Source organism: Ascidia mentula, chromosome 6 (assembly GCF_947561715.1).
Source record: "Ascidia mentula chromosome 6, kaAscMent1.1, whole genome shotgun sequence".
Classification (NCBI taxonomy): Eukaryota; Metazoa; Chordata; class Ascidiacea; order Phlebobranchia; family Ascidiidae; genus Ascidia; species Ascidia mentula.
In genome coordinates this window covers 3,097,544-3,124,244 of record NC_138571.1, presented here as the reverse complement: position 1 = coordinate 3,124,244, position 26,701 = coordinate 3,097,544, and the positions used below count along the sequence as shown (strand labels likewise).

Here is a 26,701-nt window from a genome sequence, read left to right as displayed (position 1 = left end):
AAGGCGACTTCTTTTCAGTGATTGTTGCTTGCTGGCAAGGAAACTTGACGCAACATTGTTGGACAAACATACTATCAATGACCACACTTGGAGTTTTTTTACGATTTTCTACTTAAAATATTAAATACACCCAAAGCATTGTCACTTTGTGTAAAAAGTCATTGTGTGCATTTGCTGATACGATTTCCATGGCAACCTTCATGTTTACACCTTTCCATTGTTTAGATCCTGCTTGAAAAACACAGACAACTCAAGGCTCTTAAGGAACAAATGGAAAGGGAGAGGAAACAGAGAGAGGAGCAGGTTTGTCCGTCCCTTACTTTCCTTTTACCCGCCAGCTTAATAAATTTATAAATTCACAATAACATTGTGTAAGAATCCTGGAACAGAACGGTTTCCTCCACTTTTATGAATTTTCACAGAAATTGTTTGGCTAATATTTAAAGTTTGACTTTGTGTTTGCAATAAGTTTGTTGAGGTTTCAAAAGTTGGGCGAATTGTTCTCAAAAATTAGGTTTTTTGAATAAACTAAGGCAAGAAAATGGTTTCTGTAGGCGCGCTTGGAACGGGAGAGACTCGCGAGGGAGGAAGAAGAAAAGAGACGAAGAGAGAAACAGGAACAAGAGGTGGTAAAAAAAACCTTAAAATTTTGTGGTTTCCTTGCACAGAAGGAAAAGTTACCTTTCCTGTGTTGATTGTTTGAAGAAACCCAGACACCAAATTGCTTTAAATCTCAACAATCTGATTTTTGCAGTGGAAATACTGAAAAGATTTATTTGAGCAATTGGTTGACATGTTTGTACAAGTAACACGAAAAGTGCCATACTTTCTGTGTGGTAATCATTCCCACAATACTTGGTCACTCTCTGATTATCTGGTAAAATTTTCCCTTTCCAGATGGCGAGAGAGGCTGAAATGGCCAGGGAAGCGACGGAGAACGGATTGGAGGAGGACGCTGAGGGTTTCCTTCACCCCCACCGCCCCCACCTTGTGAAAAAATGTACAGCCCCCGCAAATCCATGGATGGCGAACACGTGGGTGCTTGTGTGTGCTACGTTTTTGTGAAACAAATCTTGTTCTTTTAAAGAAAATACTTGCTTTTAGGGTTGGTTACTTTCTAACACTTGGAATTTTTAATTTAATTGTTTCTTGGTTTCCGCCAGCAAGAGATTCAATTCATATTTCTATTGTAAAAATACAACTCGCCTATCTCTTCGGGCAGGAATCGGCTCTTGCGTCACTCGACGCCGTCATAGATTCCGCTGACGTAGACAGTGCTTACTCAACCGTAAACAAGAGGATGCTCTCATCCGGTGGAGAGGAGGAGCTTGATGATGCGGAACGGGAGGAGATGGAGAGGATCTTCCAACTTGAACTTGAGATCGCGCAGATGCATCGACGAAGCGAGGCCAGGGAGAGTCTTGCGCTGGAAGTGGTGAGAATAAGTGTTGTGATGTCATAATATGATTCAGAATACTGGAAGGTATTTAAGAACAATCTAAGTTGGCAAAAAACTAATCTGGTATTTTTACAAAAAAAGAATTTTTATTTGTTTTGCTGACTTTAATAATTTTTAATCAGGATCAACCTGAAGCAACCGATGAATTTGTAACGAACGTGGGTGAGGAATATTACCCCGACGAGAAGGCAGACGAAAACAGAGGAATGGACATTCTACAGGTTACAAATATAAATTGTTTGCGTGAAAACAACTGTGAATGTTACTAGGATTTTGTTTTGTCCATACTAACAATTCAATCCGGCTCAATTGCATAATGGGGGTTGCTATTTTTGAATTCACTAACACATGATTTTGCGTAACTCGAGATCATTCTTATCATTTGTAATTCCGTTAATCAATCCGATGACGTCATCCTCGTGACGTAGCAAGTCAGCTTGTATTAGGTCTGAAATCATCTTAAAATAATTTACTGTTTAAATTATAATTGGTCTATAGTTTAATCGCGTTTACTGATTGATTTTAAATTGCCCCCGAGTGCGTAATATTGTGATTTATGCAACGCATAAGCGGGTCACTCGCAACCACAAAGCAAAGTTCGGGGTGCTGGTGATACTATGGACAAAAAAAAAGATTTTTTAAACATTTTGTTGCTCCAGGATTTGGGTTTTGAAGATTTTGAAAGCCAAGTGGACGCAATGATGCATAACACATCGTATGACGTCGATCAAATGAATGTACGATATTTGTTTTTGTTTTAAGCTGATTTGCACGTTGTTTTGTAACAGTTACCTGAGTGGCGTCGAGTCGCATTGTAAGTTTCCGAGACGGGGAAGAGGTTGTTTGCATCGTGGCATCGTGGCATCGTGGCATCGTGGCATCGTGGCATCGTGGCATCGTGGCATCGTGGCATCGTGGCATCGTGGCATCGTGGCATCGTGGCATCGTGGCATCGTGGCATCGTGGCATCGTGGCATCGTGGCATCGTGGCATCGTGGCATCGTGGCATCGTGGCATCGTGGCATCGTGGCATCGTGGCATCGTGGCATCGTGGCATCGTGGCATCGTGGCATCGTGGCATCGTGGCATCGTGGCATCGTGGCATCGTGGCATCGTGGCATCGTGGCATCGTGGCATCGTGGCATCGTGGCATCGTGGCATCGTGGCATCGTGGCATCGTGGCATCGTGGCATCGTGGCATCGTGGCATCGTGGCATCGTGGCATCGTGGCATCGTGGCATCGTGGCATCGTGGCATCGTGGCATCGTGGCATCGTGGCATCGTGGCATCGTGGCATCGTGGCATCGTGGCATCGTGGCATCGTGGCATCGTGGCATCGTGGCATCGTGGCATCGTGGCATCGTGGCATCGTGGCATCGTGGCATCGTGGCATCGTGGCATCGTGGCATCGTGGCATCGTGGCATCGTGGCATCGTGGCATCGTGGCATCGTGGCATCGTGGCATCGTGGCATCGTGGCATCGTGGCATCGTGGCATCGTGGCATCGTGGCATCGTGGCATCGTGGCATCGTGGCATCGTGGCATCGTGGCATCGTGGCATCGTGGCATCGTGGCATCGTGGCATCGTGGCATCGTGGCATCGTGGCATCGTGGCATCGTGGCATCGTGGCATCGTGGCATCGTGGCATCGTGGCATCGTGGCATCGTGGCATCGTGGCATCGTGGCATCGTGGCATCGTGGCATCGTGGCATCGTGGCATCGTGGCATCGTGGCATCGTGGCATCGTGGCATCGTGGCATCGTGGCATCGTGGCATCGTGGCATCGTGGCATCGTGGCATCGTGGCATCGTGGCATCGTGGCAACAAGATGTGAATAATATTGGTTTGTGACTGCAGGAAAGTCGAACACGTTCACTGTGACTGCAGGAAAGTCGAACACGTTCACTGTGACTGCAGGAAAGTCGAACACGTTCACTGTGACTGCAGGAAAGTCGAACACGTTCACTGTGACGACATCGCAACGTGTTTACACATTCGCGAGTGATTCCGGGGAGGAAATGCATCACTGGATCACTTTACTCAATGAGAGCAAGAACACAGCAAGTTCAAGCGACTCGGTACGAGTTAAACAGACAGAAACCAAACCCCATTTGACTTCAGGTTTTTAAATGATTGCTTCACAATTGGTCACACATCGAAACGACAAAGTGTATTTTTAGAAAAATTACACAATAAGTTTTTTTAAGAAAATAAAAGTCAGTAACACTTTCTTTTGTAACTAATGTCGTATTTTTTCTTTGTGGTAAGAGAACTCTTCAGGCTCGCCCACAATCTAAAATATTGTTAAAACACTTTCAGGCTGGCCAGGATTTCATACATACAGCAAGGTTGGTTGCTTAAAACATCTTACGAGAAGCAGAAAGTGAGTCACCAACGTCGGTGGTTCGTTAATTTTTTGTGTAATATTACTGAACATTGACCGTCAGCTGTAATTTCGATCCACACTTTCTACACTAGAAGTTACGCCACCTCCCCAGTCGGAAACTATCCCTGCAATACCACCGTGCCATGTCTGCCTTCACTTGTATTAACCCCGAAATACCAACACAGTGCGGGTATGGGGTGTTTCACTAGATTTATCAACGGAATTTCGTGGATATTTCGTGCGTTAATGTGTTTTCATACCCGTGTTATCACTGTGGTGGCCTAACTAAGAAAACGTCTTGGGTATATAATGTATTGTCAGCTATATTACCACCATATTTCGTGCATGAGATGAGATACATTTAAAGACTTTGTAAAGATGCGCCAAAATAGATGTTATATTTCACTAAGTTCAAGTAAGGTTCGTCGGAAACAAAATTACCGACATATTGCGTTAACATTTCTGTGTTTCTCTAATTGTCCAAGAAAGCTGTTAATTCTAAATACTGATGCTTGCTAAAGGTTGGTACAATACCTACAAAAATTAATAGTCTCGACATATTAGGCTAACTAACAAGTGTAATGGTGTTACGTCACCATAGCAATGACGTGTAGACCGCCTGTTACCGGCAAACAACCCCCAAACAAAGCGAAAATCGTCAGCTTCGGTTGAATTGCATTATGTAATCCTAAGGGGGCCTGTGTTACTTTAAAGATGGTGTTTAATTATTCAACAATGCAAATAATTGTAAAACGGTATTTAAATTACAGGATGTTACGGACTGTCAGTATGATTTGATTTCTATCACTGATTTTTGTGTTTAACGATGCGTGAAAATTGCCTCGTGGTTTTCGATTGCGATGATGCGATGTCGTCAGTATAGTTTAAAATCTTTTGTAATCGTTGCCGTTGGTCAATAATGTAAGTTTAATGTTTGAAATAGGGGTAAAAGTGATAGCATATACATTGTATTACTTTTGTGTTGGAATAAACAGGTAAGTGGGTTGAATGTTGAAGTAATATTTGTATTCCTCAAACTGAGGAAATATTTTAAGTCAAATAGGAACTTTATTAATGTGCTGTTAGCTAAATATTTATTTAATTCTTGTATTTGGTTTTGTCACATCACCATAACATGAATAAATATTACATTTCAGTTTGTGTGGCTGGCTACAGAATAACAAATTAAGGCCCATCGTAATTTATGCCAAGACGTAAAAGTCGACGCACATACTATAAAAAGTATGATGCTTTGTCAGCTAAACAAAAGTGGGTAAGAAGAAAAGCTGAAAAACTGGCTTTGAGCAATGGTTTAGAACCAGAAAGACGAAATGAGGAAGCTGACCATTTGGTTATTCATGATGAATGTGGATTTAATGAAACTTCTAGTGTAACTGATGATGAATGTGAATTTATTGAAACTTCTAGTGTAACTGATGATGAATGTGGATTTAATGAAACTTCTAGTGTAACTGATGATGAATCTGATGATTGCCGTTTTGGTGCCAATGATACTGAGATGGATCCAAGTAATCACTTAAATGCCCATGTGGTTAATAATAGTGTGGAACAAAGTTACTGCAGTACTACCACAGAACCAAACCCCAACATCACTAATATATTAACCACATGGGCATTAACAGAGTTGAATGTACCAAAAGCAGCTGTTTCTAGGTTGCTAAAAGCTTTAAACACCATCCATGGTGAATTGCCAACGTCTGTGAAAACTCTGTTACCAACTCCTAACTTGTCGCCAACAGCTATGTTCGAAGGCCAATATGTCCACTTCGCAAATTGGAGAGGAGCTCTGCACGAAGCGCTGTTGTATTCTTATAAAAACACAGGAGGAACTGTAAGGTATACATTGTTGATTAACATTGATGGTTTGCCACTTTTCAAACATTCACCTGATTTCAAGCTCTACCCGATTTTGGTGAGTGTTCACCAAGTGAAGATGAGACCATTGTGTGCTGGAATCTTTTGTACGCAAAAATCGCGCCATAGAGAAATGCCTGATGTGAATGTTTTTCTACAACAATTTTTAAATGATATCGAGCATCTTTTCTCAAATCCCATGACTGCAAATAACAAAGTCTTTGTCATGGAAAATAAAGGAGTTTATGTATGTGATGCCCCAGCTAGAAGCAGCCTAAAGAGAATTAAATCACACTCTGGATATAACAGCTGTGAGAGGTGCATTGCCACTGGTGTCTACGATTCTAATTCAGGTCATGTTTGTTTGCTTGAGAATAGCTGTACTCTGAGGTCTGACAGTGACTTCAAGTTACAAATTCATAAACAGCATCATGTTGGAAAGTCTATTTTAGCTGACTTTGGTGTTAGTATGGTTAGTGGATTCATATTGGATTATATGCATCTTTGCTGCTTAGGAGTAATGAAACGGCTTTTGTCCTGGTGGCGTGGCATGAGAAGGTAATTTTGTGCGTTAATGTGTGTATATACATTTAATGAGCTGTGTTAATGTATTTGTATCCAAATTTATACAGACAAAACCAAGCCAAGCTATCAACACATGCACTTAAGACTTTGGATGAAAAGCTCAATCGAATAAAGGATTATATCCCTATTGAGTTCAATCGCAAGTTGCGACCCATGTCTGAGCTTGCGTACTGGAAGGCATCTGAATTCCGTCTTTTTTTATTGTATGTTGGCTTGGTTGTCATGAAAGACAAAAATATTATAGGAAAAAAGAAATATTGCCATTTTTTAAAGCTATGTGTGGCTATGCGTCTTTTAATATCAAAACATGGCAATAAGTATGTGCTGGAGTGTGGAAATCTCCTTAACAAATTTTTTTGTGAGAGCTCTTCTCTGTATGGTAAAGGATTTGTAACTTACAATGTACATAGTGTTGTGCACCTAGTGGATGATTTTTGTATGTATGGTTCATTGGACATGATAAGTAGTTTTCCATTTGAAAGCTATCTTGGAATTTTAAAAAACTGTGTGCGATCTGGATATAGGCCTTTGTCTCAAGTGGCCTCACACGCTTTTCATGAAAATGAAAATATTGTTATGACAATGAAAATGGAAAGTATTGGCTTTGAAAGAGGAAGCGTCAGAAAAGTAACGGATCGAAGTTTTGCAATGGCTCATTTTCATGAGAAAGTAGTAAAGCATTATGAAATGGCTAAACTACATTCAGGTTGTATTTTAAACACAGCCTCACGTGCCAATGCAACTATAAGATATAATGATACTATAGCAAAAGTGGTTGACATTGTTGTGGATTGTAATAATAACAAATTCTTTATAGTGAAAAGGTATAAGTATGTGAAGTGTTTTTTTAAAGTGCCCTTCCTTTCTACAAATGCAGGAATTTTTAAAGTATCTTCTTTGAATGATATTTCTGAAGTAGTTATTTTTGACACTAGTGTGAGTAAATGTATTTTGTTTCCTTACAAGAGTAAGTTTGTTGCTGTTGAATTGCTGCACAATATCTGATAAATTATAGTATGATAACAAATACTGGAAATTCTGCTATAGTATATATGTGATGTTTGGATAAAATTAACGATTTTGTGTTTATTTTGCAGAGGAGTGTGAAAAAAGAAAAACTATATTTGAATAAAATGAAAAAATTTCTTTGTGTACAATTTACTGTTGGTGGCACCACAGATGTTGTGCCAAGATTGTGGATGGTTGGAGAGAGCCACTGCAAATGGCCTCTAAATGGAAATATACAAAAGATGGCAGAGGAAAAAGTTCCACCAGAATCCAACTGGCCTACATATGAATGTGAAATTTTAAAGCAATCAAGTATGATGTAATTCTTCAGAATTAAACAAAAAGTGCAAATTTAACCCTTTTAAAACTGTGTAAGATTACCCTTGTGGTTTATTGGTACCCATGGCGTTTTTATTTTTGCATATTTATCAAATCATGTTTATTTTGCGAAAAAAAAGCGACTACGTGTAAGAACAATATACAAGGAAAAAAATGGCATGGGCACCGATAAAACTATAAAGGTTATCGAGTCAGGCGCCCATTTACTGTTCGATGCACATAAATATTGAATATTTATTGTTCATGTGCGTCCCACTGTGCAAAATAAAAATGATTTGATTTAAGACACACTGAACATGCATTCCTTGTTTCAGACACTTTTCAAACATGTCAAGCAAAGGCATATAAAAAGAATTTCCAGAAAGATGGATATATCAGTTCACCATGTGAAACTGACAGTGAGACTGATGGGAATGTTTCACACACACAAGCCAATGTGCCCTTACAAAGGTAATCCATTGTATTTGTTAACACAGTGTGCCTGCAAAGAGTTGCAGAGAATTTTAGTATCTTTACTGAATAAATTTGGTAAAATGCTCCGACTAAATATCTTTAGGTATAGTCTTCAATCATCACCAAGAAAACGACTCTTTGCACAACCCCTCAAATCACCCATTGCAGCAAAGGTTGTCAAAAACAGTGATGATATGCAGAACATGATTCACCATATATTACAACTGCAATCATCAACACTTTCAGTGCAAAGAAAGCAGGACAAAATTTTAGATGAAATAGGAACACTACAAAAAACTGTCGTGAGTTTTGAAGAAAAGTTGAAAATGCAACTAACAAATGAGAGCACAACTGGGTCATTGCCACGTTTTCATTCATTTTATCCTGCAAAAACAGAAGAGGAATTGGGTGAACTACTAAAAAAATGCAAAGTAGGTTGGTTTTGTACTTCCTTATTTGTGCAGTTTCAATGTGTTTTGCCAGTGATTGAGTTGGACTTCTTTTTAAGGATCCAAAAGTGATTGCCATACAAGTAGAAAATCGGAAATGCTTGCGAGCCACAGTAAGAAATTTTATAAAGTTACTGATGGATCCAACATTGGCCCAACAATTTTCGTGGAGTGGTATGGGGGAGAAGAGAAGGCCAAACCAAAAAATAAAATTCAAGAATCATACAGTTCATTTAATGTTGTCAAGTAAGTAAGTAGTATATATTTTATCTTTGGAATGGAGGTTAACATTGTTATCTGTGTGCTTTTTGTGATTTGTACTGTATCAGTTATCAATGAATAGAGATAATTTAAAAATAGATTGTTAAGTCATTGTATTTGTTTCAGAAATACTACAGTACACCACATTTGAAAATAGTTCTTATGAAGCTGTTGGAAATGAAGTAAAGTTGGTACTAAGCCAGGCTTGTGACTGGAACCATGGGAGGGACCGGCGACGAAAGGACACCATCGCAAGGACAGAGGCAGGTTCGAGTGGATCCAACACAGATACGGGTTCGAGTGGCTTCAGCACAGATGCGGGTTCGAGTGGATTCAGCACAGAGCCGGTTTTAAGCAATTCATAAATTCTGGACAGTGACACTGTTCTTTAGTTCGTTTTAAAATTAAACTACAAAATTGTATGTTTTGTGTGTTGAGGTTATCCCTCCTTTAGACCAGGGACACGTGCGTAAAATTGGGATGTGCACTGGATAATTCAGATATTAACCGTGGATAATGCAGTATTAAACCAGATGTTTACAATAGTTTATACCAGTACTTGCCACGGCAAATCATAGGTTTTCACCAGATGTATTATGCCATGGCCATGTGCGGCCGGACATTACCTTTCGTGATATAATCCAGGCATATATACCAAGGCAATGTCCGTTTGGCCAGGTGTGGGCATGGTGATATAACAAACATAGTACGGATATAAATTTCCGACTGGGTCTATTTCACTACAGACGCAGACAGGTTTGTGGGAGATTGTGGTGTACGGGAGGAAGTACACCCTCCGACTCAGCACGGAGGTAGAGGAAGACGCGAATATCTGGAGCAGTGAGATCCAGGCTATGATAGATGGACAACCTCTGATTCTCACCAAAACAAAGATCCTAATGGACAAGATCAAGGTACAGAAGTGTAGAATTGAAACTGAGCTTATTTCTTGGAGTAATCTGCTTACAGGGCAACTGCTTCGATCTAATATGTCGGTAATGTGTCTGGTCTTGCCACTTAGGTAGCCAGGCGAAAAGCTTCTTGCATTGAAATTACCTGCTTAAAAAACACATCAGGAAATATTATTACAATGTTGTTAACAAAACGACTCTGCCCAAAGTTTTGATTCTTTCACATATATTTAGCATGTCGACCATAGTGTATGAAAATATGACTAAAAATTTGTGTATGTTGCAACAGCGTTCAGATGACAATGAAAAGGAGATCGACTTAATCTACAAGAGGAACCCAATCTTCAGGCAATCAAGCGAACCTTTAAGATCCCCTTTGCTATCCCTTCCATACGAACAGGTGACCCTGCAATTATTACAACTATCCGTCCCAGAATCCAATGCTAACGCAAACTTAATAGTGCTGCAAGCATCCACGTGGTTATCATAAAACCACGATGACGTCAACATCATCTTACCCGAACTATCTGTGACGTAACATTGCTCATATTGTTGTGTTGCTAACGAACCAAGTTGATTATTCCAAAAAAATATAAAAGTATTGGTTTCGCTACTTAGAAAAAAAGTCATAGAAATCATAATCAACCGTTGTTCGCTCACAGGTGCCCTCTCGTGACGACCACTACAGGGACGAGGTTGAGGGACGAGGCTGTGAGGATTTTTGACGTCCTCCTTCAAATGGAAGAACGGACTTTCCAGAACATTGAGGAGGAAGCGAAATCACTCGTTTTAAATTTTGCTTTTTAATATTTCTCGAATTCCCGCCTGTAACTGATTTTCCTCCCCTATATATTTGCACATGTTATGACGTTTGTCAGGTAATTGTGGATCTTCCTTTGCAATGAGTGGGGAATGATGTTCACAAATCACAATTTATATCAAAGTTTTACTTGACGTCAATCAGCATTCAAAACAGACAATCAAAAAGCATTGCGACACCGTCCAGCCAACAAACCATCTATCTGTTCGTTCCAGGCGATCATGCGAGTGTGCCACGGCTCCAAGCTATTCCAGGACGAGCTTTATCTCCAATTTATCAAACAAACCGCCATCTACACCCTCCAACTCACCACAGACGAGCAAATGTGTGACCAGCTTCATGTGACGTCATGTCCGCATTACTGGCATCTCATAGCTTGTATGTGTTGCGCGTACCACCCATCACGTCCCGTGCTGTCTTACCTGAAGCTGCATCTAAAGAGGTATGACGTCACTAAGTGCGTAAATAACTTGGTTATCCAATGTAGAGTTCGCGGAACCCTTAACACAACAAAGGTTTACTAAATTTTTTTTTTTTTTTGTTAAGATAAACAATCTTCATAGGTTTCGCAGACGAAAAGTTTGTGAATATCTGGTCTGAGCGCTAATTCTAAAACTTCTCTTATCCCACTTTTATTGGTAAACCAGAATTTATTACTTGCCTCAATGCTTTGTATTCCCAGTAAATTTGAAACAAAATGCTCGTTTAATGAGAGATAAGCCAAGAAATATCTTAAACCTTAACGTCCACCGACGATTTTGCCGGGCCAAAGTGGTGGGGCGTACGCCACTTTGAGAAGCACTTGCTACTAAGCAGTAGTTTTGCATTACAGCGGGTCGGGTTATCTTACCTCGCGCTGTTGACTGCACACAAATGTGCCATAAGATACCTGGGAATCTGTACAGTAATGATTATTCGGGGATCCCTTTTCACCGTTTGTTTATTAACATCCGTTATCAGGGTACAAGAGCGATTTCCTGGCACTCTTGGTGGAGCTTATGCTGAGTTCGGTGAAAATGCGCTGAGTCAGCAGACGTCACGTCGACGTGAGATGGTTCCTTCCATTGCTGAGATTTGTGCTGTGCTGGAGATGAGGGACCTGGTCACTGTGATTAACTGCTATGGTGGCGCAACATGCGAAATCTACATCAACTCTTTCACCACTGCTGGAAAGGCAAGTAGAGCATTGCTGCAAATTGTAATGTCGAACACTCGGAAGTATTTCATGTATAATTTTCAATTGTATTTTCTTCTGATAAACTGGTTTCGTTGGTTGGTGGCAAACATGCTTCTTTTTCAATATTTGTTATTAAATTATATTCTGCATTTTTATGTGTTCAGAAGCGTTTCGTTGTTTTAGTTACAAAATATTTTTACTTTAAATTAGAGGAGTCACTTTAGACAGTTTACGTCCAACTTTGGTGTTCAGGTTGTCCAGAAACTCCAGCATGGAATGAACGTGGAGGGGAATAAGAACACGTTCGCATTATTCGAACACAAGGGCGATGTTGACAGAGCGATTGAACCAAACACTTTCCTCGCTGATATCGTTGCAAAGTTCGAACAGTAAGTTGCCGTTCGAACTTTTTTACTTGATTTGAGAAGTCTAGTTACAAATTCGTTGCAAGTAATTAGTCACACTGAACTTTAACCCTTCGTCATGTAACGCGAAACATTCGAATTTAAACACAACAAACTCGGAATCACAAACGAATCCGGATAGTGGCGGTAAGGATTCGGAATGGGTATTCTACTTCAAACTTTACTGTGTGTTCGATCCGATTGATGCACGGGAAGACTCAATCGAATATCACTTCGTTTACGAAGACGTGAGTCGGGAGTTTCTCTGTTTCCATTCAGTGATTTTGTTTTTTTTGATTGAAAACTTGCTTCGGTTGATTCTGTCGTCATGGTAACCTGGCATCCAACGCGGATTTCACGAAGCCCTAGAATTCCTTACATGAGCTACTGGACACCTTAAATCGTCTGGGTTCCTTCTCAACTCAAATAACTTTGGCGAAAAATTTTCGGGAAACACTGACCTTGAGTGATTTTCTAAACGCAGGAGTTTCCAATGCAGAAAATAAATTTCATACAACCTCTAGCTTTTTCAACAACATTAACTCAGAACTTCCTTAATGTTGCAGGTCCACGAACAAGTGATACAGGGACTTTACCCTCTATCTGATGACGTATTGAAAGATATCGCAGCTTTAAGGTTGCAATTCGCTAAAGGAAATTACCATCAAATCAATATTGAGTAAGTTTATTTAAGTGGAGCCGCAACTTTATCTTCATTGCTTCGTTCCGTTTAACCAACAAAAAGCATAAAAATATAAAAATGCCAATGGATTTTCAAGACTTCTTTTGCGAATATAAAACATGGATTCTTTTTCCAGTGCTGACATCGGCAAATATTATCCAATCAACAAGTTGATGGCCGCTTACGAGATCACAAACGAAAACGAAGACTTCTGCTTCAAACGAACCGATTCTTTCTCGAATGAATTAAATGCAAACTCAATGCCAGTCAAGAAACGTTCTGTGAGTAAAGGTTTTTATTCGGTCTCAATTTGATTTTTTCGGTAATTAGGAAAAATTCCAAACTCGCCACGTAGATATCCCCACCTTCGAACACATCCTTTCATCCCATGCTAGTTATCCGTTCCCATGAGGGCCTGACTCGATAAACTTGTGGTTTTATCGGTGCCCATGCCATTTTATTCCGCATATTTATTGTTCACACGCGTTCAAGTCGTTTTTGTTCAAAATAAATATGAGTTATATTTGGACGTTGGCACCAACCGCACATGAATCGTATTCCACAACTAATCGCCATTCTTTAAATCAGCTCGTATATTGATAGTTAGTAAAACAACAAAGAATTTTAATTTGTGGACGAAGCGAATAGAGGCCGAAACGTTAAAATTTAACAAATCGTTTTTGGCAACGAAGAGTTTCGGCAGATTTTAATTCTTTCAGGGGTCGAGTCTTTTTAACACGTTTCGGAAGAGAGGGATGAAGAAGGTGAAGGAGGAAGGTGAGAGCGGTGAGATGAAGAGGACTCTCTTCCTGGAGGAAATGCAGGATGTCAAATCAAACGTCCTGGATATATGGAGGAGATTGAGAGGAATGCCGCAAGAAGACGCCGTGGTCAGTATCACAATAATCTCACTAAACAATAAGACTGGAGTTTTGTGTTATTGGATGTCGGTACATCTCTGCCCGTGGTTGATATTTATTGGCATTGTATTTAGCTGCTTGATGTTTAAATATTATTCGCATAATTTTATGTTCAGCATATTTCGCGTTCTCTTCATTCCGTCTAATTCATTTTATCTCAACAATTTGTTTCAGGCTGAATATGTTAACCTTGCACGTCGGTGGCCCGGATACGGATCCTACTTGTTTAAAGTTGAGAATCACGACGCGCAGTTCGGTCAAACCCTTCTCACTCTGGCGATATCGGCGCAGGGAGCAACTGTGTTCTAACGGGGTCACTCACAGTCCCTGGATCATTTCTCATATGAAAAGTAAGTTTGATCGAACAAAATGGTTCGTTTTCAACGCGGAAAGACACAAAACTTGTTGGAGTTATTGGCTCTCAACGTTTCTGCTTGTAGGTCTTATGAATATAATGCAGTTTATTTTACGAAACATAAACATTCAGCCTCAACCCATCCATGTTCAGGAACCGTTGGACTAAAATAAGCACTTGGACTAGCAAATTGTGAAATGACTGAACTATCCTTCTTGCGGCGCTTACCATAGTAGTGAGGTAACGTGGAGTCCATATTTCCCTGCAGTTTATTTGGCGTCAGAAAACAAAATTGTTGGTAAACTACGGCACAAATGTTTGATTCGGTCAAATGCCCAATTACATAAAAAGTTTTCAAATAGAGCAGGGGTTCTTAACCTGGGGTCCATGAACCCCCAAGGGGTCCGAGAAGATGCATTAAGGGGTCCATGAAACGAAATACAATTATTCCGAAAATCCACGTATTTTCCTCTGTCCATAAGGTTTCGCTGTCCACGAATTTTAATTTTTCGACATTTGCAATGTGTTTCTTGCAATGGGGTCCATGGCTTTCCAAAAAATGTTTTAGGGGTTCATGATCCAAAAAAGGTTAAGAAACACTGAAATAGAGTCTCGGGTTTGCTGCGGTCGGTTTCGAATTCGGCTCTGACGTTTGAAAAGTCTCTGAACCACTGTTCCAAACAATTTAACAAGATTTTCCAGCTACATTCCTTGAGTTGAACATGGTATTGTGTCTTCCTCTCAGGATCCAGTCTTCCGGGATCTGCGAATGTTTTCAGACTTCAGACCGAGTCAAGAGGGGACATTTCCTTCACCGCAGAACATGTTAATGAGATTGTGATACTCATGCGAGCTTACGTCACCGCCCTCTTCCGCCGAAAGCATTGAAAGTTGACACCGAGCACTTTTATTGCGTTCAGATTTTAACGAAACTTTAGTATTTGTCGTTCTAGCCACAAACTTGAATGTTAAAATCAGGGGTTTTCCACAGGGTTACCATATGAACCACAGCGATCTATATCAATGGCTTCCACATTACCACACAACATTACCTTCGCCGATGCATGTTTTTGTGACAATACTCAGCAAAAACTTTCGTCGGTTGGGAGGATCCACAGAGTTAACCAGGGTGTCGTTGTACCCGAACGAGCTCGCGAAATGTTCCAAGTCTTTCACGTCCCAATAAGGTTTATTTACAAGATCATGTATCTTATAGTTACGGCATATACGCTTACACCCACTCTCAATACTCCGCTCCAGTGTTTAAGCCTTGCAGTGACGATTTTCATCTGTTTTGCCACTTTCACATGTTTTTTTCGCTAGTCATATTCTTTCTTGTCCTGAAGCACTATTTTTTTTTCGGGAAACCAAATTCCATAACCCTAGAAATCACAACCAGTGATAAAGTTGTCAGTCCCACTCATGGCATTTCAACTTGTGATTTGTAATTTCAATATTATTTCATAATTATTTCGCCGCAATCATGAACCACACCCAAAACATGTGTTTCCGCTTAATTTTACCATCTAAATAACGGCATCAATATGACGACGTCACCACGTAACATGAAATATTCCAACCGCTTTCGTACCTATTGTTGTCAAATCTTTTATCCTTAGACTGCCTATCTTTTAACATTGTTATCTGTCTAATATTATTTATTGTACATTTGCATCAATTTATTGCTTCTTCGATTTGGTTGTTTTATAAACACAGTTCCTTGTATGTCTGCGGCAAGGCAGTTGAGGCCTGTGATGTCACAATTGCTTATTGTTACGTTCCAATTACTGCTATTGTTTCACTGTCGCTCGGTTTTGAAAAGGAAACAAACCCTGAATTGGGATTGTTGCGTTTTAATGCGTGTTCTTCTGTAAACTCCGTAATCCGACACCAATCAGGAAAAACAATCTTGTATTAAGATGGCTGAAACGTACGCAGCAGTCCAAATGAAACCACAAGTAGAATGGAATGGAATGGAATAATCATGCAAGCCAATGTGGCCCATATAAAGCATGAACACAAGTCACAGGTGGCCGCTAGGCATGTCAGGGCGGACCAACAGGTTACAGCACTTTATAGTCCTTTATTGTTTTAGAGCCAGGGCGGTCGTTGTTTAAAGGTCTGTAATTATTACTGTACCACGTTTAGTTTGACCTTTGTACGTGGAAACCCGGTCACGAATATAAACAGTTCCAATATTACAATTTTCATATTAATGTACACTGTGTTCGCTACAGGATCGAAAAGAAATTCATATTTTGAGATCTTGTCGGAAAATTCTGGTTTTTAACATGGCCTGAAACTGACGTCATGATCCTTGGTGTTTGGTGGCTGGAAATTCTATTTATCGAGTAATTTATTTCGGGTTCAAGAATCAATTCTACAAAACACTCTCTCCATGCCATTTATATTCTGCCATGGTATGCAACCGGCAGACGCATCAGACGCGTCTGTGTCCTCCACAAACTGCTGCGTTAAGTTAGGTTATTACACAAGAGTGTATAAGGTCTAACCTTGGGAGGTGACAAGAAAATGATTTGTAAAGGAAAGCCAAAGCTAGTATGCTACTCATGCCGAAGCAAACGTTTCAAACACCAATGTGTTCATCATCAGTGCCAAGTAAGAATGAGTTTCAGCAATGTGTGTGCAGAGGTAGGCAGGTAACTGAACAGACAAAAACAACAACACAAATAAAACACGTGACAGACGCCACTCGAAGGCCCACGGCCGTGACGTCATGATTTGGGCTGCAATGATGACCTGGGTGTTAACAAGAAACCTTGTTACACAATTTACCCTCACATAAAACCTTTCCCATAAGTTTGAGAAATGGCTCCGCGATATCCGCACATTTCTGTAAATATTTGCGGTGAATTGGCGTGACTGCATTTTGGGGGTTTATCAGAGAATGCCAAACTGAACTGAATCAAATTTACTGACATCCTCGTATCAAAAATCAACTGTCGAATCTGATGGATCAATGCTTATATTTACACGGATTATCAACATAAAGCATGGAAACGGTTGCATGCGATATTACAACAACGACATGATATACAAGGAATGATAAAACGGAATATGTTGTCAATATCTAATTGACACGTTGACATAATTCTATGGAAGAAGTGGCATCCGAAACGCACAAAATGTAATAATAAGTAGTGTCGGCGCCATTATTATGTTGTGTTTTTCTGGCATCAACCGTTGTTTCAATAACGTCGGATAATAATCACGCTGTAAACCAAGTTTAACTCATTTACGGCGAACGTGCTATTCGTTCGTTGACACTTCCAGCAACAAGCCGCCTTTTCAAAATGTGTCACGTGGTAATCCGAATTCAAATAACCTGGTATGCATTTTCTATATAGGCCACATGTCTTTTGCGTAAAAAAGATACGAAGGGACAGAGGACAAAGGACATATAGGACAGAGACTTTTTGTACGCGTGGTTTGTAACTTTTTATTGTTAATCCTCGTGCGCTTGTTTATTATGTATTAAACTGATCGATTGACTTTGTGTTTGATAGCAACCTTTTTATCAGGAGTCAGATGTACGGCAGTGTTATTATTTGTGTAGACGTTTTAAGTAACGCCCTACAAATACCATGATAATAACAAACATGCAGAAAGGTAAAGTTCGTTATTAACAAAAAATTCTAAGGATTTCTGAAATAAATACGGTTTGGTACAATTGCTTTCGTGTTATTTACGATTTCAAGCCTTTGTCAAAACAGGTGAAAGTATTTACAATGTCTGTCAATAATTGTAAATCAACACAACGTTGCCATGGTAACTAACGAAGCAATGTTAATTTTTGTCACTTTAAACCTCACCAACATTTATTCGCATTTCACTTTCATCTTAGAACTCATTATTCCGCCCATTGATCTCTTCCAATAATACCAACTCATAGTGTTGTCATCAGTAGAAGTTCTCGACCACGGACCATTGAGTTTGGCAAATGAACAATCACGATGCCACCAAGCTCCACCACAACACACAGCACAATTACCTCCATACCTGCAATTATAATTAGGTCGGTTGTCAACAACTCTGTGTTACAACTTGTTTAAACTCAGTTAAAACTTGTGTTTAACTAAAACTTTAACGCAACCCCCTGTTTCAGAGTAATTGATTTTTACAATTGTTGAAATATAATCAGACACTTGTATCATTATTGCTCACGCATCATTGTCACTGTTACGTGTTGTAAATCTCATCCCGTTATCATAAAATGTCATGGCATCTCCTATATTCCCCGAATATCCGGATATAGTAATTGTGTAAGAACTTCCTCCATCGCCAATGCTGAAATTACTGAAAACAACAATGTCATAATGTTTAATTTAATGCAAATTAATTTAAATTAACATTGGTTTGTTGCTCATGGAAATGATTGTTAAACATAAAACCCTTTATGACGTAATAAACGACATGTGTCATACATTGTGTTGTGTTGTGTGGGATAATTAGTTGTCAACTAAGCAGTAAACACAGAGTGGGATTAGTAGTTTTGAGAAGGAAACCCAGATATTTTTCAACTTTAAGTTCACAAACGACTGGAGGATTACAAGGACGCTTTATTGTAGCTGAAGAACAAAGCGGATAATTCTAACTTTCCAGTCAGGATGCAACGTTTTGGCAAAGGTCAGTACTTGGCACTCAAGATTTCACCACAAGGACTTGGGCAACAACGACCGCATAAACTCGTCTGGGCAACAGATTTTCCTTAACCTTTTTTAAGTGGTTCTTAACCTTTTTTATCTCATTTCCCACACCCAGTGTAAACGGAATCCTTATTTCCCAATGGTATTTACATTTTTTAACTAAGAATTTAATTATTGTATTTTCGTTATATCTGTTATACTTTTTTAACTTTTTCTGCCGCATGGCATTACCAATTACCAATAAGTGTTCAACACACAGTGAATACATATCATTATATTTCTTTTCCAAATACTTTTGTGTATTTCGTTACCGACTAATTATCCACCTACAACCCTTAAATGTCCCACCGGGTAAGAACCACTGGCCTAAGGAATTAACTCTGCAGGGCAATGCACCCATTTTCTTGCATAGAGACCCAACAATATTCAATCAACCACGCAACGACCAGCAGCTAACCCAGGGGTGGGCAAAGAGAACACAGAGAGTTTACACTATACAACTTATACACTGACAATCAAGTTGTGTCAGCGTCTTACACGTCGCGATTACGGGATTTTTGTTGCCTCATTGAAAACATTGGGGGCCGAGCATGTTGGGCAGAAAATCGAAATTTCAAACACTGGATTATGCATGGGTGTTAGATGGAGAATATAATAATCATTTTCATCCCATATATCGATGCGGGACACAGCACTAATATTCACTGGATTGCTGCCATCAATTGTCAAACGGTTTGACCGTGGTCATTTTCGCTTGAACTGCGCAAAAAGGTGACGTTCGACCCAATCCGAGCCCCACTGAGCTCGGTCCCGGCAATCCGCGACCAAGCGATCGCGCAAACCACAAAAGCGGTGATGTGGGGTCGTTACGAGTTGATTACCATTCCTATGTGTGTGCGGTATCTAAACTTTTTGTTTTCATAATTATTCCGAACCGAGTAAATGCATTGAAACACAGCAAGAATATTCTGTGTTGCTTCAAACTTCAAACACGAATTTTGTGAATCTGACGTAATAAGGAGGGTATTTCCCTAATGACTTTTAAGATTTTGTTAGTTATGACGACCTGGCAGCATCAGGTAAATTATCGTTGGAACAATGGCATTAAATTGAAAACGTTAAATTCGTCATTGTCTTACCTATACTCGGCAAATCCTTGACCTCCGGAAAAATCCTGAAGGTCAACACGAAGGCGACATCTAGTGGACGCACTGGTGATATGATGCAGTTTCTCCAAACCTGATAAAATTTGTTGGTTGTAATAATATTGCTGAAAACACTGGAATTTAAATTGGATTAACTGTTACTGTTTTAGTGACTCTAGGATTGTTACGTAGCTTGCTTGAAACGTTTTGCTTGGTTGGCCTGTATATTTAACTGGGTGTGTACAAGTTATAACAATGTGTTCAGTAAATGTATTCAACCTAAAACAAAGCTGGAACTCCTGTTGCTGCCACAGGCATATTGCAATTTAAAATGTACCGCTCTTCTGGCATAAAATATACGTGCTGTATTTTTACGACATTCCGTCTGCCATTCAGTGAGACTTCATCAGGTATTGATGCCGCAATTTCAAAGTAAACTACACTAAAACATTCAGGGGCACAAAAAAGAAAAAGGGACACGTTGACACCGCTTGTCAGATCACGTGGCAGAGGCAAAACACGAAACACTGCGGGAGGCGCAACAGTTACAACAAATTGTTATAAACTGCCGGAAAGTAGACACATTGTTGTTTGTCGTTGACGCATCCACTGTTTTTGTGAATGTGAAACGACTCAAGAAAGAGCCGATTGGTGTGGTCCAACTCCTTTTCCAGAACTTGGAAAGGGCTTTATCGAAGGCAACTTCGTGTCGCAGTGTCACCGCATGCTTGGCCAACGCAGTCTTGCTGGCATCTTTCGATGCGACATCACGGCGATGCTCTTTCAGTCGCGTCTTAAAGGCCCTTTTACTTTCGCCGATGTAAATACCATCGCAATATTTGCATGGTATTAAACAGACCATTCCCTTTGGCTCGGAAGCCTCCGTAGCAATGGGTCGTGAAATTACATTGCCAAGCGTTGTATGGGGCTTAGTATAGATTTTAATGCCTAATCCGACATCAATCTTCGCAATGTTTCGTTAAGGCCAGGGACGAAGGGAATAACAACTGCTCCGCCAGTGGGCGTTTCATCCTTTCGGGTTATTGCCAGTATATTTTGAGCGTGCCATAACAGTGGTGATTGATAGGGATACCGGTACATTGGTGAACAATGACACCACATCAAAGGATACCATGCTGTCATGCTGCTCCACTCGTAAGCTCCGTACCTCGACTGCAAACTCGAGTGAGTTTTTCACATGGTGCGGGCTATTGCCCAACAAAAGGAGCGATTATTTTAGCATTCTTGAGTCGCTTCACATTCACAAAAACAGTGGATGCGTCAACGACAAAGAACAATGTGTTTACTTTCCTGCAGTTTATAACAATTTGTTGTAACTGTTGCGCCTCCCGCAGTGTTTCGTGTTTTGCCTCTGTCACGTGATCTGACAAGCGGTGTCAACGTGTACTTTTTTCTTTTTTGTGCCCCTAAATGTTTTAGTGCAGTTTACTTTGAAATTGCGGCATCAATACCTGATGAAGTCTCGCTGAATGGCAGACGAAACGTCGTAAAATACAGCACGTATATTTTATGCCAGCGGTACATTTTAAACTAAAACAAACCATTATTCAAAGTTTTGCAACATTTGTACTTGGTTAAGGATTGCTTTATTGGAATACAAACCCATCCAAAATTCTGTTGATAGATCCCCAAACCCGTTCTTGTAATCCACCCAATCTCTATCGAAACTAACAGATCCATCATAACGACGCTGGAACACCTGGTATTTATCAAGTAAAACACTTGACACTGATTTTCGGTGAATTGGTCTAAAAAAGTTAGATGACCTCCATGTCAATATATGACTTTTCACTTTCGTGTGTAATTTCCTGACTTTTATAAACAACACAATCCCGGGCGTATGGTTAAATATTGTAGTGTGAAATCGGAAATTACTTGGCGTGCATAATAACCTCGCTTACCCAACATAGCGCTGGTGCCAGGGATTGCCCACCCCTGTGTTAGTGATATTTACCACAGTATCAGTACCTGCCATCCATCTTCACAGTAAACTTCTTCTCCCGAACTGATATATTGGCGACCTTTAAGATCTGAAGTCTTACAGGAATCCCGTGAAACAGCATATATGAGATTCCAGAGATCTGCAGACGGTTAAAACTCATCAGATTGGTAGAAGTATTGAGTTAAACTCATTTACAAGCAAGTAAGCTGTGAAAACCCCACAATATTTGCACGACCTGCATTATGACCAGAATATACCGGTGCCAGATGGAACCCTCTCTGATTCGCACGTGATGACGTATATGTTGGGTATGCCAATACCTTTGCCAGTAACTCACGTCATGACTCGCTTTTGCCCCTAGTGGTGTAGATATCTCACCAATCTACACCACTAGGGGCAGAAGCGAGTAATGACGTGACTTACGGGCAAAGGTTTTCAAAATTTGACACATATGTAAGATTTATATTTAAATAAAACAAAACTCAACTGTTGGAAGCGTTACTCAGTTGACCTTGCAGTTGATCCACTCTGTTCGACAACTCTGTGAATAAATTGTTCGATGTGTGAGTGGACATTGGATGTTAAGTGCATGAACTTAACTGTTAGATGTGCTGTTCTGCTCACATTGCATTTGATCCACTCTGTTCGACAACTCTGTGAACAAAATGTTAGATGTTGGAGTGGATATTGGATGTTAAGTGCATGAACTTAACTGTTAGCTGTGCGGTTCTGCTCACTCTGCAGTTGATCCACTCTGTTCGACAACTCTGTGAATATAATGTTAGATGTGTGAGTGGATATTGGATGTTAAGTGCATGAACTTAACTGTTAGATTTGCGGTTCTGCTCACTTTGCAGTTTAGCCACTCTGTTCGACAACTCTGTGAATATAATGTTCGATGTGTGAGTTGACATTGAATGTTAAGTGCATGAACTTAACTGTTAGATGTGCGGTTCTGCTCACTCTGCAGTTGATCCACTCTGTTCGACAACTCTGTGAATATAATGTTCGATGTGTGAGTGGATATTGGATGTTAAGTGCATGAACTTAACTGTTAGATTTGCGGTTCTGCTCACTTTGCAGTTTAGCCACTCTGTTCGACAACTCTGTGAATATAATGTTCGATGTGTGAGTTGACATTGAATGTTAAGTGCATGAACTTAACTGTTAGATGTGCGGTTCTGCTCACTCTGCAGTTGATCCACTCTGTTCGACAACTCTGTGAATATAATGTTCGATGTGTGAGTGGATATTGGATGTTAAGTGCATGAACTTAACTGTTAGATTTGCGGTTCTGCTCACTTTGCAGTTTAGCCACTCTGTTCGACAACTCTGTGAATATAATTTTCGATGTGTGAGTGGACATTGAATGTTAAGTGCATGAACTTAACTGTTAGATGTGCGGTTCTGCTCATTCTGCAGTTGATCCACTCTGTTCGACAACTCTGTGAACAAAACTTACGTTAACGTTGACATGTTTTATGTCACTAACATTACCCTTACCATGAACTCCAATGTAATCGGTCTGCATTTCTTGGATCGTTTGGTTTTTGTCTTTTTTAAGTTGGCCTGGAAACATGCATGTTTTTCTGATATAACTCTTAAGAAACAAAACAAGGTATTTTTTAGACTAGTCCAGGTCAGTGCGTCTTTGTGTTATTCACCGAAATTTATAAAATGCCTGATGTTATTTACTGTGCGGACCTTCTCAAAAAATACAACATAATTTTTTCCCAACATCGTATGGAGGAAAACCACATATTGATACTTTTCTTCACGTTTTCTTTGATTATCTGTGTTGTTTATGCACACAACGCACCCCTTCTATCCCTTTGTTTTCATCGGTTTCCTGCACTCACATATAATTTTGCACCAGTGTAAAAAAACTTCACCGGGTTTTCTTAGTATGGTTCGGTTGTATTTTTTTGCTGGTATTAGTTAAGTTGTAAGATATACTCTATACACAAAGGTCATTAATGTAGTCGGTAACTGGATAGCTGTACTAGTAATCACTAGGTGGCGATGATAAGGCCAAAAGGTGGCGCTATAGAAAGATATTTTACTTTGAATATCCACCAGGTCAGTCTGTTGGGTCTGAATTTCCTGCAACTTGTTCGTAAGTTGACCTGAAAGTGCGATCGTTAACGAAAAAGGGAAATATTTTTATTACAAAACCGGTAATATTTAATACTTTGTTTAAAGTAATTATAACTTCCTTTGTATTTAAGTGTCAGCTTTCACAATCTCATAAATTCTCATATTTTCCTACCATTGGTCACGAAGATCTGAATCAAACCCTGAAAAATATTTTGTTTTATTCCGTGATCTCTAAAATGGACAGAATCTAGCCCCTGATGTTGCACAGTCTTAAAACACGACAGCAATTATCTGATAGCAAATGTTTGAAACCAAGTGTTTCTGATTTCCGTCAGTTGGTTTATTTTTTTAATTTGTGAAAAATTGACTTTCGCCTACAGCATACGTCATCATCACTTTCTGCAAATAAAATGCATTAAAACACTCGAAGCTACATGTACCTAAAATAAGCAAACAAATAAAAATAAAACTGAAATGGTGATCACAATGTCCCCTACCACTGCATCTACACAACTGTTAACTTCACTGCAGTGCAAGGCCCTCTTACACCGGAAGCAGAAAGATAAGAGAGTGCGAATCAAAACAATGACGACCCGCAGCACGAACGCACGACGTCATTGAACAACATCAAAACAATGGTAAAAGATGTACTCCATCCATAAAAACACACAACACCAAACAAAACTGCTAGTAACTGCTTACGAATTCGGGGGGAATCATTTTTTAAATGTTTATTGAAACTTGGGTGCGGTTCAGCCATTTTGGCTTCGCACACATCCAGTCCTTTATCCTAGACTGTTCTACAAATACCACCGAAAATGGATGGAGAACATCTTTTTCCATTGTTTTAATGTTTTTCAATGACGTCGTGCGTTCGTCCCGCGGGTCGTCATGGTTTTGATTCGCACTCTCTTATCTTTCTGCCTCCGGTGTCAGAGGACCTTGCACTGCAGTGAAGTTTGCAGTTGTGTAGATGCAGTGGGAACATTGTGATCACCATTTCAGTTTTATTTTTATTCGTTTGTTTATTTTAGGTACATGTAGCTTCGAGTGTTTTAATGCATTTTATTTGCAGAAAGTGATGATGACGTATGTTGTACGAGAAATCGATTTTTCACAAAATAAAAAAATAAACCAACTGACGGTAATCAGAAACACCTTGTTTCAAACATTGTTTTATTCCATTCGTATTTACCTCAAGTAGTGGAAGCGTACAAGATCTATGTTAGCTCCCAAACCAGAAACGAAACTTTCATATTGGTCATGATTGAATATATCTCGTTTCACAAAGCACACGGTTGATTTATTACGCTCCAACTTGTGTTTACCCATAGAGTGATGACGCTACGCTAATTTCTTACTGATATGAAACTTACCAGAGCGAGAGCTGCTGCGATAACCAGACCCTGTACCACCAGCGTAATCTTCATTCTTTTAAGCTCAGAACGTAATTGCGACAACTTCTCTTTCTCCGCGCTTCGCTGAGGTTCCTCGTAAACTGATTGTTGTTAAGTTTACAGACGTGCTTTTAGTTCGGGTAATTTAGCTTCCAACAAAACCTTACGTTGCTAGGTCTAGTATCTTTCTCCTTGAGTTTGTCATTGTAATATTCCAAATCTTACGTAAGCCCATTTTTACTGGCGTTTCATTATGTAAAGGTTATGACGTCATAATACACGTTGTCAAATAAATGTCATTTTGGTACAAAGCGTCAATTGTGACGTCAAAAGTTGTTAAAAAATAGTTTTGACTTTTCTGCTTTATTCACACCGGTGGGGAAACCGCGTCAGACAACAAGATCTTAGTTTCTCCACACAAAGATAATATAATCGGTTTGTACGACTTACTGTTTTCCTGGGGACCAGAGCGAGCCGTCATTTCATAACTTTCGCGATTCATTTTCGATGAAAATGTTGAACGACCAGAAAATAAAAACAAACAACCACCTCTACGTGTGCGCAAGATAATCTAACACCCAACTTTGTGGAGTGCAGCCAACAACACAAGGAAGTTATGGTGGCATTTCTTAAGGAGCAGGAAATGCGTCGGTTTCGCTTTTGTTGTCTACGTTATTTCATAACCTTTGTTTTCCACTCTGTCATGGGTTCAATTCTATGCCTGTAGGCATCTGTAACCAGGCGTTGTTCAGCAGAAAAGTGTAAACAGCACTCGGTAAACAGTTGCCTTGGACTCACGACGAGTTTGCAAAACGTGTCTTCATGTCAATGTCCATGTTTCTGTTCATGTATTTTCTAACATACTTTGCATGTTACAAGGAATGTGGGATAAAAATCAGCGTAACAAAAACACACAGAACGTTCCCAACAATCGCGGTTAAATTAGAACGCATTTCATTTTAGTTTGAATTCTTTGCCATTTTTAGTTGGCAGTGGATTTTTCGTTCTGCTGCCGAAACTTACTAGACTTTTGTATGGAATATTTCAAAACACTCTTGCAATTTAGCTAATTTACATTTTGAAATACAAAATCTTGCTACAATTAAGAACAAATTAACCAGTTTTACTCGGTAAAAACGATTGCATGTAGGTTTCCCATTTGTTTGTTTTTTAATTTTTGACGCATAATATTCGTAAACTTGTCATTAACATATTCCTAAGGCGGGTTAAAGTCGTTGTTCTATCTGTTTCTATGTCGAAACTTGTTTCCTATTTTTATTAGCTTAAGGTAATCTGTGTAATTTTTGCTTGAAGGTTTGAACAAACTACAGACTGCGCTCCATGGTA

At 39.7% G+C, this 26,701-nt stretch overlaps 2 protein-coding genes across 2 annotated transcripts in view; both read right to left on the bottom strand.

Annotated features, from left to right (window-relative positions):
- Nucleotides 1–25,856, bottom strand: part of LOC145906887 (uncharacterized) — a 130,525-nt gene extending 104,669 nt beyond the window's left edge. Inside the window, exons 1-11 of the mRNA XM_082994350.1 lie at nucleotides 25,805–25,856; nucleotides 25,334–25,455; nucleotides 24,130–24,157; nucleotides 23,924–23,986; nucleotides 23,364–23,429; nucleotides 23,252–23,305; nucleotides 23,139–23,192; nucleotides 23,026–23,079; nucleotides 22,800–22,853; nucleotides 22,687–22,740; nucleotides 22,574–22,627 (exon numbers count right to left, since the gene is read on the bottom strand). Of these exons, the coding sequence (XP_082850476.1) occupies nucleotides 22,574–22,627; nucleotides 22,687–22,740; nucleotides 22,800–22,853; nucleotides 23,026–23,079; nucleotides 23,139–23,192; nucleotides 23,252–23,305; nucleotides 23,364–23,429; nucleotides 23,924–23,986; nucleotides 24,130–24,157; nucleotides 25,334–25,455; nucleotides 25,805–25,856 (655 nt within the window). The remainder of the gene's footprint in view (nucleotides 1–22,573; nucleotides 22,628–22,686; nucleotides 22,741–22,799; nucleotides 22,854–23,025; nucleotides 23,080–23,138; nucleotides 23,193–23,251; nucleotides 23,306–23,363; nucleotides 23,430–23,923; nucleotides 23,987–24,129; nucleotides 24,158–25,333; nucleotides 25,456–25,804) is intronic.
- On the bottom strand, nucleotides 17,838–18,350 carry LOC145906024 (techylectin-5B-like). The gene is made up of 2 exons (XM_082993397.1): nucleotides 18,271–18,350; nucleotides 17,838–18,105 (listed from the first exon to the last, which is right to left on the bottom strand). Exons 1-2 carry the CDS (start codon nucleotides 18,324–18,326, stop codon nucleotides 17,925–17,927), a joined length of 237 nt encoding a protein of 78 aa, XP_082849523.1. The 5' UTR covers nucleotides 18,327–18,350; the 3' UTR covers nucleotides 17,838–17,924.
- Nucleotides 25,857–26,701: the final 845 nt, after the last annotated feature.

Coding starts and splice junctions, on each gene's coding strand:
- LOC145906024 (XM_082993397.1), bottom strand. CDS start 18,326: ATGACATTTTATGATAACGGGATGAGATTTACAACACGTAACAGTGAC. Junction 18,106..18,270: donor CGTAACAGTGACAATGATGC/GTGAGCAATAAT, acceptor TTATAATTGCAG/GTATGGAGGTAATTGTGCTG.